This window comes from Monodon monoceros, unplaced genomic scaffold, assembly GCF_005190385.1.
Source record: "Monodon monoceros isolate NGI ecotype Baffin Bay Population unplaced genomic scaffold, NGI_Narwhal_1 Super_Scaffold_13, whole genome shotgun sequence".
Lineage (NCBI taxonomy): Eukaryota > Metazoa > Chordata > Mammalia > Artiodactyla > Monodontidae > Monodon > Monodon monoceros.
This window is the reverse complement of record NW_021703769.1, coordinates 25,258,769-25,276,557: the sequence shown is the minus strand read 5'-3', so window position 1 is coordinate 25,276,557 and position 17,789 is coordinate 25,258,769. Positions and strand designations below refer to the sequence as shown.

Sequence of the window (17,789 nt, the reverse complement as noted above, 5' to 3'; positions counted from 1 at the left end):
CTGGACAGCCCTATTCTTGGAGAGGTAAGGACAAGGAGGCTAACATGGGCATTTCGCAAATATTTCTTAAGTACCTACAATAATGTGGTGATGTGGTGCATAGATTCTCAGCCAAACTGGGTTCCAATACAGGCTCTGCAGCCACTACCTGTGTGACCTTGGGCAAGCCATTTCTTCTATCTGTGCTCATTTCCGTAAAACAGGCCTGCTATCAATGATCCCAGACCGTTATGGTAAGGATTCAATAATGCAACAAAGCTTGTAAAGCTCTCGGCATAGAGCCTGCTACATAGTAAGGACTCAAGTAAAAGTCGGGGCCAGTATGATTCAAGACTGGTATGAGATGGAGACGGCTGGGGGATGGTGTGAAGTACTAAGTGCAGGAAGGGAGGAGAGACCTGACTTGGGTGAACTGATTAAGTGCCTAACATGGGCACTGGCTAAACACTGGTTGGATGAGTAGTGGATGAATTTAAGATCAGCCTGGTAGCAGAATATGAATAGTTAATGCCATGAGTACACATTTCCCAGTCCAAAATTCACATCTGCAAATAAACAAGAAACTTTCTTTTTTTTAGGACCCATTTTAATCATTGTTTTGAATTCCTGCCATCAAGCAAAAAAAACTGGATGTTGCTGATTTGAGACAATGCCAGGATGTTCTCAGGCACTCCAGAGTAGGCTCAGCTACTTTGGGGGCTTTGCCCAGAGGCAGCATTTACCCTCTGGGTAATGTCTTCATGGGCACTGGGGTGGGGACGTGGTGGCTCCTTAATGGGCCCTGCTTACGCTGGCATCTGCCCTGGACGTGTCTGTATCCAGCTGGCCTCTGCCTTGCAGTTCCAAAGGCTGCATCTCCTGGCAGCACACCCTTGCCCACCTGGAGCGCCCCCTGCCTGCAGGCTCTGGGGTCCCAACTATGCCACTTGGCCACCTGGGCTGAGGCTCAACAGGCAGGAACCAGTACAAACGCACTGTTTGAAATACTGAAGAATTTCCCTACTAGTTGGTAAAGAGCCATGACTTTAAGCCCCCCAGGTGCCTACCCTGGTCACTATGGAGCTTCCCCCAGGACCCCCAACCCTTGTCCTCCTCAAGATTCAGAAACCTCCATGGTTTTACTGTCTCACAATGTCGCACAGCCACATTAACAGCTGTTGGGCACACTGCTTGCTAAGTGCTTTGCGCATATTGAGTGCATTCCCCACAACAATCTATGATTGTCCCCCATTTTACAGATGAGAAAACTGAGGCACGGAGAGATCAAGTAACTTGCTCAGGGTCACACAGTCTGGAAGTGGCAAAGCCCAGATTTGAAGAAAGCCGACTTGAGAGGGAAGGACATTTCAGGCAGAAGGAACCGAAAGCACTAATGTGAGATGGTGGGGGTAAGGCTGTGTTCAAGGACTAGCAGATCTAGAGCGAGGGGGAGAAGAGAGGGAAAGAAAGCTGGAGAGATGGCTCTAGGAGAGGCAGAGCTGGGAGAAGCTAGCCAGTGGCTCCCCAGTGAGGTGGCCAGTGGGGTTCCCAGCTCTGTGTCCCCAGGTCCTGGCCAGGAGGATGCTGCTGTTCTGGGGGTCACTGCTATGCTGGGGGCTGCTGCCCCAGGCCCCAGGGGAGGCCCAGCACCTACTTTTCTTGCGCTTCAGCAAGGATCAGCTGGAAACAGGTAGATTTTTAAGGGGTGGGTGGCAGGAGGCAGGAACTCAGGGAAGAGCAGGTGGAAGGTGACACCACCTCCCTGCTCAAGCCTTTTCCTCTTCTGGCCTCCCCATCACCAGCAGCAGAATTTGCCTTCCTTTGCCCAGAGCTGACCCCATCCTTCCCCTGCTCTAACACTTGCTGTGGCTCCCTAGTACCTTCAGGAGAAGCTCCAAGCTCTTCATCCTGGTTTTCAAGGCCCTGCCTCTCCAGCCTCTTCTACCACCACCTGCCCTGACCGCCCCTATAGACTTTCCAGCCTCCTTCCTTTGCTTGTGCTATTCTTTCCCCCGTTCTCAACACAATGGATTCTGATTCACCATTTAAGGCAAAGCTCTAATAGTCCCAGTTTCCCCAGCAGGAGTCTCCTTCCACTGGGTTCCCACAGCCCTTTGGTGAAGCTTCATCTATGGCCTTATCCAAGCATACTGTACTTGTCCTGTCTGTCTGTCTGTCTTTCTGTCTCTCCCTAACTCTTGGCTGTGAGCTATTTTTTATCCATTCACCTCCTTCCCCATTCAACACAGTCCAACCTCACTGATCTTTCCATTTCATATACTCACCCGGCTCATTACCACCTCAGGGCCTTTGCATGTGCTGTTCCCTCTGTCTACGTTGCTCTCTCCCCAGGTCTTGCAATAGCGGATTTCTCCACTTCATTCAGGTCTCAGCTCAAATGCCTCCCCTTCAGAGAGGCTCTCCCTGACTACCCTATCTAAAGTAGACCTTCCCCCTAGTCATGCTCCAATTCGACTCCATTTTATTTTCAAAAATTGCCTTGCTTGCTTATCTGAGGGCTCAATCGTTTTCTGTGCCCACCCCCACCCCCCCCACCCCTGCTCCTAGAATGAACCCCACGGGCCCTGAGCCCAGAAGAGAGTAAGTGCTTCATAAGTACCTGTTGCTAAATGACTGTCTAAATCGCTGGCTCGGGGCAGGTGTTGGTGGGCCTTTGTTGAACGACTGAATGAAAGGTGATCCCCACCCTGAGGAGGGCCTTGTCCTCAGACATTTCAGGCCTGCTCTCGAAACACCATGTCCTGGACCATATGGCCAGGATCCCTGTGATGGGGGCCACAAGTGAAGGAGTCGCCATCCTGGACCACCTGCCCTTCGTAAGAGAAGGCCTCTCCAAAGAGAGCAGTGGGCTTGATCTGTTGCTGGTCTGGGACCTGCTCTCGGGGCAGAGCTTCCCCCTGCTGGGGGAGCTGCTCCAGTTGGGTGGGTGAGTGGCCCTCTGGCTCTTCTTCCCCCTCAGAAACAGTGTTCTCACCTTGTGGGTGGGTAGGAGGCCCCAGCGTCGTTGGAGCTTTTCTCCAGCCTGGAAAGCCCTCAGCAAGTACATTTTTATTGTCCCTAAACCTCTTGAAGCCACTTGAAATCCTCCAAGGAACAAAGCAGAGTCTCAATCAGGGATCTTAGCCTGGCAGCCCTCCAACCCTCCACATTCAGCTTATACCTGGGTATTGCAAACTCCCATAGTATTTTTTTAATATTTTAGTGACTTGCCAATATATAAAAATCTGGAGTGTTTTAATAAAAATCCAGATTTTCTGATTGTATTAGTTTGCTAGGACTGCCATAACAAAATACCACAAACTGAGTGGCTTAAACAACAGAAATTCAGGAGACTAGAATTCTGAGATCAAGGCATTTTCCATGTCTCTCCCCTAGCTTCTGGAGGGTTGCTAGCAGTCTGGTTTTCCTTGGCTTGTAGAATCATCACCTGATCTCTGCCTTCCTCTTCACTTGGCAATCTCCCTGGTTGTGTGTCTCTGTCTCTGTCCAAATTTCCCCTTTTTATAAGGACACCAGTCACATTAGGCTAGGGGCCCACTCTACTCCAGTACGATCTCATCTTAACTACATCTGCAACAACCCTATTTCCAAATCAGTTCACATTATAAGGTGGGGATTAGGAACTCAATATATGAATTGGGGGACTTCCCTGGTGGTCCAGTGGGTAACACTCCATGCTCCCAATGCAGGGGGCCTGGGTTCGATCCCTGGTCAGGAAACCAGATCCCGCATGCATGCTGCAACTAAGAGTTCGCATGCAGCAACTAAGAGTCTGTATGCTGCAACTAAAAAGCCTGCATGCCGCAACTAAAGATCCCGTGTGCCATAACTAAGACCCAATGTGGCCTAAATAAATAAATAAATAAATAAATATATATATATATATATATACACATATATATATATATATATATATGAATTGGGGGGGTGGAAGGCAGACACAATTCAACCCCTAATAGCAACTCTCTCTATAACAAAGATCTGGCCACACCTGGCCTGACCTCCCACGTGGCAATCATTGGTGTAGGATCTGTAGTCCCTAAGTCAGTCCCCAGACACCTCCTCCTCCACTCCCTTTATGCTACCTGTTTGGCCCTGAAGGCAAATGAGTTGGAGACTTCTGGCAAAATAAGTACCAACATAAATGAATGATATTTATGTAGGTTGGGGCAGGGGTTCCTGCAAGGTCAACTGTGTAGCCACAGGTAGGCCTCCGAATCCATCCCCCAGAATGAGGAGGGAGAGCCAGATGGGTCCTAAGATGATAGAGTCCAGAAGAAGTTTTCTGATGGGGGTGAAATGAAATGAAAAGCTAGGGCCTGGGGTGGGTAGGGGTGCTTCCCAGAGAGGCCTGGGAGGAGGGTGCTGGGCCCACATCTGCCCCAGCCCATCCTAAGGCCTAGGACTAGCCACCACTCACCCCTGCCTGTGCATTTGCACCACCTCTACTCACCCATCCTGGCACAGGGCATCAGCTTGGGAGGGCCGTAGGAAAAACCCCACATGGTCCAAGTCATTCTTCAAAAACCTCTGGAAGGTGCCATGGTGGAGGCAGGCATACAGCCTTTGGGGAGCCCAACCCATCCAGGTCTTCCTCCAGCACTGGAACTTGTTGCTGCCCACTCCAGTGGGCACCAGGTAAGTCACCAGCTTGTATCTAATGTTCAAAAAGTACATAAAACTCTGGGTTCCTCTTAGCTCAGGGAGATGCGAGGACCTGAGGCCCTCACGGGGAGCAGAAGTTTCATGTCCTCCTTCTTGGATGCTCAGCAGGGCAGGTGGTCCCTGAGTGGAAGGCGGTGGGATCACCAGCCGCCTTGCTCTCTCTGACTCCTGCCTGCTTGCATCTTTTTTGCAGAACCCTTATATTTGAATTCAGACCTGTTTAATGTGCACGGACAGGTCCTCCACTATATTCTCCTCATTTTGTAGAGGGTGACACTGACGCCTGGAGAAGGAAAGGGACTTTCCCAGGTCTTCAAGGCTTAGAGGCTGTAACTAGAGCCCAGTGTTCTGCAGCTGGGCTGAAGGGTCAGGGAAGGGGTTGTCCCAAAGCAGCCCCCACCCCTCCTGGGGTCTGCCCCTATTCTAGCCAATACAGACACACTCCACACAGTCACAGGCCATACAAACAACACCCCCCAACCCACTCACAGGTTGGTCACAGAAGATGCCAAAGGCCCTGATGTCACCCTACAAATCCTGAGTGACAGCTTGCTGCAAGTCACATTGCGAAGCAAACTGTACCTCTCGCTCTAGAGGTGAGTGTGTGCTCCATTGCGAAGCAAACTGTACCTCTCGCTCTAGAGGTGAGTGTGTGCTCTGGGGGCTTCCTCTCCACCTCCCTCGGTTCCAGGCAGCCATGCAAGGCTAGCAAAATTCTGCTGCCTATGTCACCAAAAGGGGTACAATAATCCTTTCCACTTGGGCATGTTTCAAAGTCACTTTTTTGTGATGGGGAAACTGAAGCACCAAGTAGGAGAGGGACCTGCCCAGGATCACACAGTGAAATCTGCAGCAGAGGCTGAGATAAAACCCTCTGACTTCCATGTCAGGGGACATGTGCCCCATCTGAGTAAAAGGCAGATGCTTTCATGGGATGATCCAAGGAGGGTCTGGTTCAAGCTTGGGGTCCACCACGCCTGGACGCCAATCCCACTTACCATCCAGGCAACTTGAGTAAGGGCGTCTGTCCTCTGGGCCTCATCCACAAAGTGTTATGATCCAGTCCCCTACTGCCCTTGGCTGTTGTAAGAGTTCACTGCTAATCTAAGAGCTCAGACCGCTCATGAAACTGTGGAAGATGACGCCAACCTGGGGTTGTAAACACAACAGCCAATAAAGGGAGTGATTTGCACGTGAAACAGGAATATTCTTACATGTCCCTTAGGAATATGCCCACTCTCTTTTTTTGTGTGTGTGAAAGATGGCATTCTTTGTCTAGCTTCCCTTTTTAATAGAAAAGTGAGCACAAAGAAATATTTTCTTCACCCGGATGTGGGCACAGAGAAATATTTCTCTGCTATACAATAAACATATCATCACCCTTATAATGATGTGCAGTAAAAATGCAGCTTGACCCCTGGCCTGGTGGGGACCGCAGCAAACAGGAGAGGATGTGGCCCATCTCAAGGTCACATCAACCGTCTGTGAGGATGCTGGCCGAGTTCCCAGATCTTTTAGGTTTTCCAAAGTTTGAACCCTGTATTTTTAATGAACTCTTCCAGTTTTTCATTTGAGCCCTCCAGACAACTGCAGGCCCCACCAGCCTGTGACTTCTGGACTCAGTCTTGGGCTGCGGCTTGGAGCCTGCCCAGACATGCTGCCCCTACAGGATCCTGTGGTTCAAAGTCACCAAGAACATCTGCATCGGGGTACGGCTGGAGCAGACGGGGAACAAGACCAATGTGGCCTTTGAGGAGTGCCACACCCCACCAGGATACCTGAGCACTGAGGTTCTGGAGCAGTGAGTACCTATCCCCCACCACTCCTGCACCCAGCCCTTCACTGAGACTCTCCCCAGAGAGTCTCAGTCTTAGGCTGCCTCTCCCCAGCCTAAGCTGTCTAGAGTGACCAAGGGTGTCAGGGACAGGGTCATCTCCAAGACCACCAGCTGTACACACCACCCAACATTCACATTGAATGTTATGGCCAAAGTGTGCATCCACGCAGGTCAAATCTTGGCTTGGCTGCTTGCTAACACCAGGAGCCCTGGTCAAGCTATTTGGCTTCCAGGAGCCTCAGTTTTCTCACCAATAAACAGGATCACAGAACTCAGCCAGCATGGGGTGGTTGTGGGGAAGAGATGAGCTAACCCCTGTGAGCTACTTAGCACAGAACCTGCCGCATAAAGTGGCCATTGCTTATGATTCTTAATATACCTAACAAAAAAGCCACCTCCTCCAGGAAGCCTTCTATTAACTTCCACTCTGGGATTTGAAAATCCCAGAGACCTTTATTAGAGAGAGAAATAAAGCAAGAGAGGCATAAAGGGACAATCAGGAAGAAATAAAGTGGAGGAGGACAAAGTCTAGAAGAGAGAAAGCAAGAAAGCAAGAATGGAAAACAACAGAAAAGGAAAGGGGAGAAAGAGGAGAGAGGAGAGGAGAGGGACACCAGGCGGGCAAGGAAGCAGCCACCCTGAGCTTCCCTGTTCACAGGTCCACTGGGGCTTTCCTCAGCCCTGCCCTGGACTCCCCTCTCTGGCCTCAGTCTCCCCTTCCATAGTGTCTCAGACCCCACCTGCTCTCCCCGCCTCTACGATGGACCCCCTCTGGGTGAACAAAGCTCTGGGTTTAGTGACAGATGTCCTGGATGAGGCATTGCCCTTCCTCCTACAGAAGATAGTAAGTTGCTCATTCCCCCCGCCCCACCCCCTGAGAGAGGGGTGTGACCCCATGGGACAGCCCCTTGATCTCACCCTGACCTCAACAATGACCCCCTCATGCCTTCCCTCCAGGGGTGTCCCCTGGCCACAGCCCTGCTCAACTCGCTGCTGGAAGACCTGTTACACATCACTCTGTGTTCGCAGCTCCCAGGCAAGGAAGGGGCTTATCTGCTGTCCCCCTACTGTGTGCCAGGAACTCTTCTAGGCTCTGGAAATATGATGGGAAATAAAACAGACAAAGCTTTCCCACGGGGAGCCTACTTCGTAGAGGAGGGGGAAAAGGGCATTATGCCTTATGACCTTGGTAAATCATTTCCCCCCCGAGCCTCAGTTTCCCAGTCTGTAAAATGGGATTAATCACAGGCTCACAGAATGGACTGTTGTGATAATACATAAAACCTGGCACAGAGTTATGGCTCAATAAATGCTCAGTTACAAGAAGCTGAGCCCCAGCCCACAATGAACTTAAAGCTAAGCAGAGAGGAAGAAGAAATTTCTCGCTGCTTCAGTGCCTCTCCATGCCCTTCCCTCCATCCCCCAGGGAGGCTGAGCCCCAGTTCCATTTCCTCATTGCAGCCCCAGCCATCTCCGGCCCGGAAGATTTCCAGCACTATGTCACCAGCACAGAATTCACGGAGGAGGCCATCCTGATGAAAGTCCAGGTGAGCAGCCCCTGGCCAGGGCAGACCCTCTGAGGATGTCCACTGGTCTGGGGGAGAATGGGCACAGAGGAAAATGAGGTGAGGCTTCTCTGGATAGGAGGCAGAGGAGAAGGAGCAAGCGAAGGAAGTGGTGGGCAAAAGAGGAGGAGAGAGGGGAAGGGAGAAGAAAGGGCAGACCAGGCAGGCCCCACCCTCCGGAGCTCACACTGAGCCTGGGAAGTCCCGCTCAACCCTGGAAAGGTGGAGAGGCCACGGGGCCGTATGTCCCACAAGTGAAAATTAGGCTCCAACAAAAGGGCAGGTGGGGTGGCTCAGGAACGGCAGGACCGTGTGTAGCACCCAGCTGGAAGGGACCCCTCAGATGGGGAAACCGAGGCCCAGAGAAGGGATGAGGCTGGCTGCCCCTCTCCTCCATGGGATGGTAGCAGGTGAGTCAGGAGGACAGGAGGATTTGAGTGGATAGGAAGGAGGCACTGTTAACAAAGTCACGGAGAAAAGAATGGGGTTACATGAGGGAGAAGCAAGGAAGCGTAGCTCATGGGTTCAAAACCCAGCTCCACCTCTTACCATGTATAGGCTCTTGACAAAGTCACTTCACTCCTCGGGGCCTCAGCTTCCTCATCTATCAAATGGTTTCCATCTCATGGTGCTGTTGTGAGGTCAAAATGAGATTGTGCCTGTAAGTGTTCAGCGCTGTGTCTGGCACATAGTGAACCCTCCATAGGTTAGCTGTAACCAGTTTTTGCCTGAAGAGACTGTTCCCTCTGAATTTCTCCTTCCTCCTTCATTTTTCTAAAGCTTATGACCCCTGCAGCCCAGGCCAGAGAGCCCCAAGGCCTGACCACCTAGCCCCCAAGCCCCTCCCAAAGTTAGCCCCGGGCAGCCTGGCAGACCTGGTCTTTTCACTGGAAACCTACAATGACATCCTGTCCTGCCTCTACACCAGCAAGGAGATACATGTGAACCTCCAGGACCCCACGGTGAGTGTTTGAGAAAAGGAAGTACATTACTGCTCTACTTTTCACATGAAGAAACCAAGGCCCAGGTGGCATAAGTGCCTTCCTGGGTGGGCCTAGGTAAGTCACTTCCCCTCTCTGGACCTCACCTGGAGAACTCTTATTCAGCTTTCAGAACCCAGTATAGAAGTTCCTTCTTCTGGAAAGACTTCCTTGAACACCCCTTTGTTGTTCCTCTCTTCATAACATTTATGCTGCAAACATGTATTGAAGGCCTACTGTGTGCCATGCCCTATGCACACAGGGTCCCTGCCCTTTCACAGATCAAAGTCTACTGGAGGAATAGAAACTGAACAAGAAAACAGATAAATAAAATAATGTATCTTATTTATAATAAGCAGAGCAATGGATCAGCAAGTGTGTGATGGAGGTGAGAGAGCTACCCTGGACACTGTAGTCAGCGAATACATCTCTGAGGAGATGGCCTGAATGGTGGCAAGGAGGCACACACACACACACACAGACACACACACACACAGAAGTCAACGGGAAGAGCAAGTTCCCAGAGTCGATGAGGGCATCACATGAGGGAGAAATACAGATAGATCACTGCTCAGAAGCCCCCAGCAGCTCCTCATCGTGCTCTGAAAAAATCCAGTCTCCTCTCTGCAGCCCCAGGGCCTCGTGAGGTCTGGCTCCTGCCCACCTCTCTAGCTCTGTCTCTTCACCCACTATGCTCCGGCCACACAGGATGGGCTGGTGCTCACCTCGGGGCCTTTGCACATGCTGTCTCCCTGCCTGGAACACTCTTCTCTCCACTGTTGGTCTCTGTGCAAATGTCATCACCTCAGAGAGCTGCTCCCTGACCACCACATGTAAATATCTAAAGTAAGCTTTTTCTCTCTCCCTCACCCAAAACCCTCTCTCTCTTTCTACTCTGTTCCCTTCGAAATACTGATCTCACTGTGTATATGAGTAAAGTTATATATGGGAAGTTGTCTATATACATATACACACATATGTATATTTGTGTGTGTTCATTTATTTAACTTTGTGTGTTCACTGTCTCTCCAGTTTGGGGACGGGGACTATGAACAGTATACTCTCTGAAGGGTACACAGGGTGTGCTCAGTAAACACTGAAATATGAAATCCCAAGATCTATATCTGGAAGAGATCTAATGTTATTGCTCCATTATTAACATGGGGAACCCAAGGCCCAGATAGGGAAAGTGACTTTCCCAAGTCACCCAGCAGGTAGGATCAGGACTGGAGCCAGGGCTCCTGCCTCCCCATACTGTTCCCTCCTTGCCACACAGGTGTGGCAGCTCTGAGACTAGAAGTGAACCCTGTGATTTCATGTCTACAGAAATTCTTACACCAGTGGATGAGGGTACATGTGCAAGGGTGTTCTTTGCAGCTTCACTTGTTACAGGGTGAAAAATAAAGTTAACCTAGGTGTCCATCAATAGGGAATTGGTAAAATAAGTCAGGTAATGCCTATATAAGGTGGAATTCTATGCAGCTGTTTAAAAGAAAGGGGTTGTTCTATATGTACTGATGTTGAGAGGAACAAACAAGGTGCAGGACCATCTGGTTAGAATGTTCCCATCTATTCATTCTTCTATGTGTGTAGAAAACAGTCTGTCAGGATATACTACAAAATGTCAATAGTGGTTACCCCTGAGAATAGGATTTAGGAGAAAAGGGGAAGAAGTGTTGGGATGGACTTTCATTTTTACTGTATACATTTTATAGTGTCTTCTATAATGATTTACGACTTTCAAAAATCAATGGATTGGGGCTTCCCTGGTGGCGCAGTGGTTGAGAGTCCACCCGCCAATGCAGGGGACGCGGGTTCGTGCCCCGGTCTGGGAAGATCCCACATGCCGCAGAGCGGCTAGGCCTGTGAGCCATGGCCACTGAGCCTGCGCATCCGGAGCCTGTGCTCCGCAACGGGAGAGGCCACAACAGTGAGAGGCCCGCGTACCACCAAGAAAAAAACAAACAAACAAAAAAAACACCTATGAAAGGTCATAATCCTGATGCCAACCAAGACAACTGTGGCTCAGCTGGGCCTATTAAGGCCTCTTCACACAGAGGTCATTAAGAATTCGTCCCTGCCATATGACCTGCAACTGTGATCCCAGCCAAGCCTTGGCCAACCTTGAAAGGGCCCTCTCCTTCAAGAGTCAGCAGGTCAAATCACTTAGAGCTTGGGAACAAGCACTGTCCTTGTGCCCAGCCTGAGAAACCACATCTGCATGAAACACCTTCCCATGGATCCTGGATTAGCAGAATTCAAAGGCTGCCCCACCTCCTAAAGCTAAAGGACAGAGACACAAAGAACTGGGAGGTCCCAAGGGCCGTCAGAGGTTGCATCCCTGATGTGCCCCTTCCCGACCTCTGGAGTTGGGTTCATTCTCTGGGTCCAAAGAATCAATGGATGCACTGAAATCAAAGTTCACCCACCAACAGGTGTCACAAATTTCACCTAAAAGATGATTCCATTTCCCTCAAATGTCCAAGAAAAATAAGACCCAGGACAGTTGAGTTTTGTCTTCTGCTTATCATCATGTATAGGTTCTACTTAGGTTCTGCCCTCTGGAAAAGGTCAATGTCATTTGTTCTATGCATCTAACATTCCAGCCAATTCCAAAATGGGACCTTTGGCAACTGAAACTGTAGCTGAGGTTCACAGTATGAGAGCAGTGAAGTTGGGGAGGGCCCTGCAGCAAAATGCTGAGCCTGAAGGCAGGGACCCAACCCAATCCCCACCCCAGCCCCTACTCCCCCACTTCAGGCATTAACCATCCCATCAGTCAAAATCGCCTCCCTCTCCCACACTCTTGCACTGTAAAGCTGTGGGAATACCACAGCATGATCATAACAGGACGTACAAAATCACAAAACATAGAGTGGTAGGAACCTAACAGAGGACTGGGCCTTCTCTAAATTATAGGAAAAACCTGAGGCCCAGAGAATGGGCTCTAGAATTTGGGGAGCCATTAAATGAGACAATAAGTGAGAAGGAGCCTGGGCTAGAGACTGGAAAATCCTGAATACAGATGAGCACCACAGCAGGCTACTGACACCATTCAAGCCTCATTCCTGAGGCAATTAGGGAAAGGAAAAGGGGCTGAACAAATCATGTAACAACCATGTTTAAAATCCCCCAGGCCTGCATTCATGCTCTTGCCTGCCTGAGACACTGTGTACTTTCCAATCCTCCTGCACCCATTTGGATCCTTCATATCACACACATCTGATACAAAATGTCACTTGACATGGAGGCCATCCCTGAACACCCTGTCCAAAGGGACCCCATACCCTCTCCCTCAGATCCCCGCTCTAGTATTGGTCACTCAATGCTGAGTGCCAACTATGACCAAGGCATGACACTGGCACCACGGAGTGAATCTCCCAGGCTTCAACCATAACACCTAAAAGCCTGCCATAGGGGCCGGCCATGTATTCACTTCCATTAAGTCTAATGTACAATCCCTGTGAGGCATTACAACGATGACCATTTCTCGACCAGTAGGACGTGCCCAGCACAGGTCTAGACACTCAACGGACAATACATAAGAAAACAGAAAGTACCGACTCACCCGCCCAGGGAATGCAAATCTAGGCCATGAGGAGAGGCAAGGTTTTGGACCCACTTCTGTGAATCCATCTGTATTAAACATCCTGAGTATAGATATATTTAAGTACAAAGAAATACAGATATTAATGATGGGGAAAGAAAAAAAAACTAGAAAAGAACAAAAAGGAAATATCTGAGTCAAGCATGAGATCATTAGAAAATTCTCAAAAAATGTAATGGTGTACAAAAATGCTTATGAAGGTACTGTTAATTTTTCAAAAGCAAAATAAAAATTACATTAGGTCTATGCAAACAAAAAAAATAAAAATAAAGGAGAAATACCAGTGCCATCACTCAGAATCTCTTTTCCCTTCTTCATACTTCTCTGAACTTTTCCTGCCATGTGGGGTCTGTATTTTATAAACAGAGAGCAAAATGCGTATGAAAGGAAGAGGAATTATTCAATGGAGGCCAGAATTCCACAGATAAGATGAGCCTTGCTTGAGCTTGCTTGAGAAGAAAGTCATTCTAAGGTTGGGAGAACTGTGAGTTACGTACAAACATGCATACACACACATGTTACTTGAAGCACTACTTAAATGGAGGAATTCACCTGAAAAATGAAGATGTGTGGCTTCTCTTGGAAAATCAGAGGTCTGGGGGACCGAGCCGTCTGCTTCAGGGCTAATCAGCTGGAGAGAGCAGTGCTTCCTCCTCTCTAAGGGGCTCCTCTCTCCGTCTCCACAAACCCTGCCACTCCCCCACAGTCCTGCAACATGGAGGATGGGAGGTCAACTGCCCTTTGCCTTCATGCTCGTTCACTGGGGTGCTCACACGGGGCCACCTCACTCCTCAACATCAGAGCCAGGCCTCCAAAGACACTGAAATTGATGGTAGTCTCACATGATAACAGGGATTTTTCTCTTGTTCTCTCTCTAGACCCACTTTAACCAAAATACATCCCCTGTGCCTGGAAGTCCCCTTCCTCCAGATCCTAAAAATGTCAACACTGCTGTAATTTTGTCCCGAGAAATGCTCAAGGAAATCATCACTAAAAGTGCCAAGCAGAGCTCTGTCAAGGTAAGCCTTACCCACATGGCCCCTCCACTCTCCTCTTTGCTTAAGTCTAGTCTATCAACCTCTAAGTTTGAGAAGGTAGAAATACAAGTAGGTTCTGGAACATTCTTCCATAGATAAATATGAGGAAATGCTATGGGATACATATTTTCCCTTAATGGTCATATAAGTGGGTCCTTGTTTACACTGGGGAAAAGGAGAAAGCAGGGGCACAGGAGGACAAATGTTTTCTGAGTGTCTCCTATGTGCCAGGTACAAAGCCAGGTGTCTTTACATGATGTCATTTCGTCCTCACAACAGCACTGAGAGGTAGAGCTTCTTATTCCCACTTTACAGGTGACCAAAGTGAGAGAAGCAACTTACCAATAGTCAAAGTATGTGCAAGGGGGTGGGTTTATCTACATATGAGGTATTCACTTGCCCCCCGCCCCAAAAGCGGTAGAAGGCAGTAGTTACAACAAAATACTAACCTTAAGTCCTCTCTGTGTCAGGCTCTATTTCAGCAACGTACAATGTTTCCTTACCAGAGTCTCCCAAAATCATCAAGTGCAGAACTATCTGCCACAAGAGCATAGAAAGAAACGGGCTTTAAACAGGATGAGGAGTAACAGAAAATGTGTCTCTGTGTTATATGCCCCACTGTCCTTCCGAGAAAGGAAATGAGATAAAGGGAAATGTCTGGAATTAGTGTCTGTGTGGTCATTATCACCTGTACCAGCACCCAGCAAGGTGACCAATGCATACTGCAGGATCAATAAATATTTAAATAAAAGAACCAAGCAATGCATGGATATCTCGCAATGCAACATCCTGCAGTCCTTCTTCCTCTCCACACTCTAAATGATGACTTCTTTACAACAGATGAGTAACCTAGGTGCAAAGATCACCAAAAGAGTCTACAACCACCTGTCAAGAAACAAAATCCACGCCACCTACTGGGTTGACATGGAAAAGGATGGTGAGAAGTTTGCCACTGGGCAGACGGTGAGTGCTAAGTAACAAATCACGACTGAGCTGTGAGGAGGAACTGGCAGGAGCAGAGGTCACATGGAAAGAAGAATGTTCTGTAGGGGAAACTCGTACCAAAACCCTGGGGGCCACAGTGCCTGGGTGTCCCTAGGAGGAGGAGACCAACCAGGCTGGTAGGCTCAGCCTTGAGGGGAGACTAAACAGGTGGTCCCCTGAGACCCAGTCATCTCCACTCCAGGCCTCACCTGTGACCTTGTTGGTCATATCACAATATGACATGTTTGCTGAGTAGCGTGGTGAAGGTATTTTTTTAACTCATGTTTGTTTTATATTAATGCAGGATTTAATCATCTCCCATGCATGCAAGATTTCAAAAGACAAATTGATAGTGGACATCAAGATTGAGAGGTACTTGTCTGTAATTACAAACCCCTCAACATTCGTCAGCACAGGAAGCAATATCAAAAACCCAATTCAAATCCCATGCGAAGAGTAATGGAGAAGGCCCTTGGGAAATACTTGGATGATCACAGGGAAATCAGAAGGAAGTTTTACTCATGTGCTCTTATTCACCTTAAATTTGCTCTTTCCCCTCTGTATTTAACATTTTAAGGGCATATGGGGATATATGTATACATATAGCTGATTCACTTTGTCATACAGCAGAAACTAACACAACATTGTAAAGCAATTACACTCCAATAAAGATGTTAAAAAATAAAAGTAAAAATAAAATTTTTTTAAATAAAAAATAAATTTTATAAGTGACTTTAAGAAGCAACTGAACTGGGACTTCCCTGGTGGCATGGTGATTAAGAATCTGCCTGCCAATTCAGGGGACACAGGTTTGATCCCTGGTCCGCAAAGATCCCACATGCCATGGAGCAACTAAGCCCGTGTGCCACAACTACTGAGCCTGCACTCTAGAGCCCATGTGCCACAACTACTGAACCCGCATGCCACAACTATTGAGACCACATGCCACAACTACTGAAGCCCACGAGCCTAGAGCCCATGCTCCACAACAAAAGAAGCCACCGCAATGAGAAGCCCGCACACTGCAACAAAGACCCAACACAGCCAAAAACAAATATATAAAATTTTAAAAAAGAAGCAACTGAACTAATACCTAAACTCTACTTTAGAACTGGTTAGTAATTTTTATTTAAAAATAATTTTTCCTTGTATTTTGTTTCCTGACAGCTCTCAATACAGAGTGACACCCCCTGAGGCTGTAAGTTGACTTGATTTTCAAAACATTTATCTATAATAGAGGAGAAATTATTTTAAAGCCAGGCACTCAGTGAAACGGGGACTCTGCAAAGGAATAGATCACAGGCACAATGTGGAGCAGGACTGCAGGCTCCAAACCTAGGTTCTCTCTGGGAAGCTCTTAAAACTTGGTTCCCCAAGCTCAGTACTGGAGTGCCACATTCAGTCAGTGACCTAAAGGAAGGCCTAGAGTCTGTGCTTTTTTTTTTTGAGTCTGTGCTTTTTTAGTGTTGGGTGATTCTCATACACCAAGAAGTCTTGGGGGGCCACTGGAAGGAAGAAAAGATGATCTAGATTCTAATTTTGCCTTGGCTCACAGGAGGATATCCAGCCTCCCATAGCCTCACACTTCCCATCAGAGGTTTTCAGTCCTTGTTCTACAGAGCAAGCACATGGAGCCCCAGAGGAGACCTGGGAGGTAGGCAAGTGGGGAGAGCAAGGGTGGGACCCAGGGACCAGGCTCCAGAAAGAGATATGGAAACTTACAGAAGGTTCACCAACCACCTCCGCATTTAAGACATTTGATCTCCCACATGTTCACACTTTCATTCAACAAACATTTAGTGAGCATCACTACGTGTCCAGCCCTAAATCTATAACATGAAACAGTGATGAGGTCGCAGACTCCAGGAGTGACCCTCTAGTTTAAGCAGGAGGACAGGAACAGATTAAAACCATAAATAAATAAGCCACATCATTAAGAGTCTGGTAACCACACAATGGACGGAGGCACACAATGGGTACCCAGAGGTGAACAACCTTATGTCTATGTCCCATATGTCAGCCGTGAGATAGTGGGGAGTCATGTGAGAGGTAGACTCTGGGAGTCGGTGCAAGCCTGGGGTTGCTTCATCTTATCTGTACCGGGCAGCTATGTGTTAGGCCAAGCTCTGTGCCAGGGAAGGATCACAGAAGGCATGAACCCTGACCCCATATAACTACCCACCTGACAGGGAACACAGACACTCATGCAAATAGCTGTCAATTGAGCATGAAGAAGACAGAGTGGAGGAAGCATGAAATGGAAGGCAGACTGTGGGTTCACTGAGAAAATGATGCCTGGACTCAGCCCTGAAGAAGGAGCAGTCTACCAGAGGGCAAAAGTGTGTACCAGGTAGAGGGAACAGGATGTGCAAAGGGTAGGTCGCATGGACACATCGGCCTCTTGAGGGGAATGCAAAAGAAGGGAGGTAAACATAGCACCAGCGAGGACGACCAGATCAGGGAGGGACTCAGAATGGATCCAAAGGAGGTACCATCCATCCTCCCCAAAATACTGAATTCACATTTGGCCTGAGGGCACGTGTCTGTACCACCGTGCCTACAGCAATGTCTGGAACATAAAAGGAGCCCAAAAAACACTGGTAAAGGAGCCACCCGAGGCATCAAAACCTACTGAAGGGCCTTTGAAAATTCCCAAAGAATTAGAGGCCTGAGAGATAGATTAAGATCCACTTCCCCTCATAGCCTTGTTGAGTACCAGACTTCTTCCACCAGGAAAAAAGCCCATATATACAGAGGCACCTAAGACCACTTTCCCTGATGTGAGGACTACCTGGGGGACTAGCAGATATACTAACAAAAATGCTCTACCCATCTCTTTCAGATGGACGAGGTGCAAAATGTGATACCTGTGGTTCTGAAGAAATTACTGCTTGCCACTGTTGGTATGTGGAACTAATAATGTGAACACCTACAAGAGTCAGTGTCACAAGAAAGGTACAAAGATGGGAAACCACACTCCAGGATGTGACACGGCGTCTGATCACTGTGATTGAAAAGCACTTTTTTGTTTTTAGATAGGGACTTCAGCATCTTGAGATGGCAAAACATGAAAAACAAATCAAAATGTCCCTTCTACACTTCCAAATGAAATCC

The 17,789-nt window shown here is 48.4% G+C and overlaps 1 protein-coding gene across 1 annotated transcript; it reads left to right on the top strand.

The window, feature by feature from the left end:
• Positions 1-490: 490 nt before the first annotated feature.
• On the top strand, positions 491-9,128 carry LOC114894179. Its single transcript, XM_029220636.1, is given in 8 exon segments — positions 491-1,669; positions 2,710-2,926; positions 5,157-5,261; positions 6,335-6,466; positions 7,262-7,346; positions 7,460-7,523; positions 7,964-8,056; positions 8,848-9,128. Coding segments are annotated over 8 exon segments (999 nt in total). The 5' UTR covers positions 491-1,560; the 3' UTR covers positions 9,042-9,128.
• Positions 9,129-17,789: the final 8,661 nt, after the last annotated feature.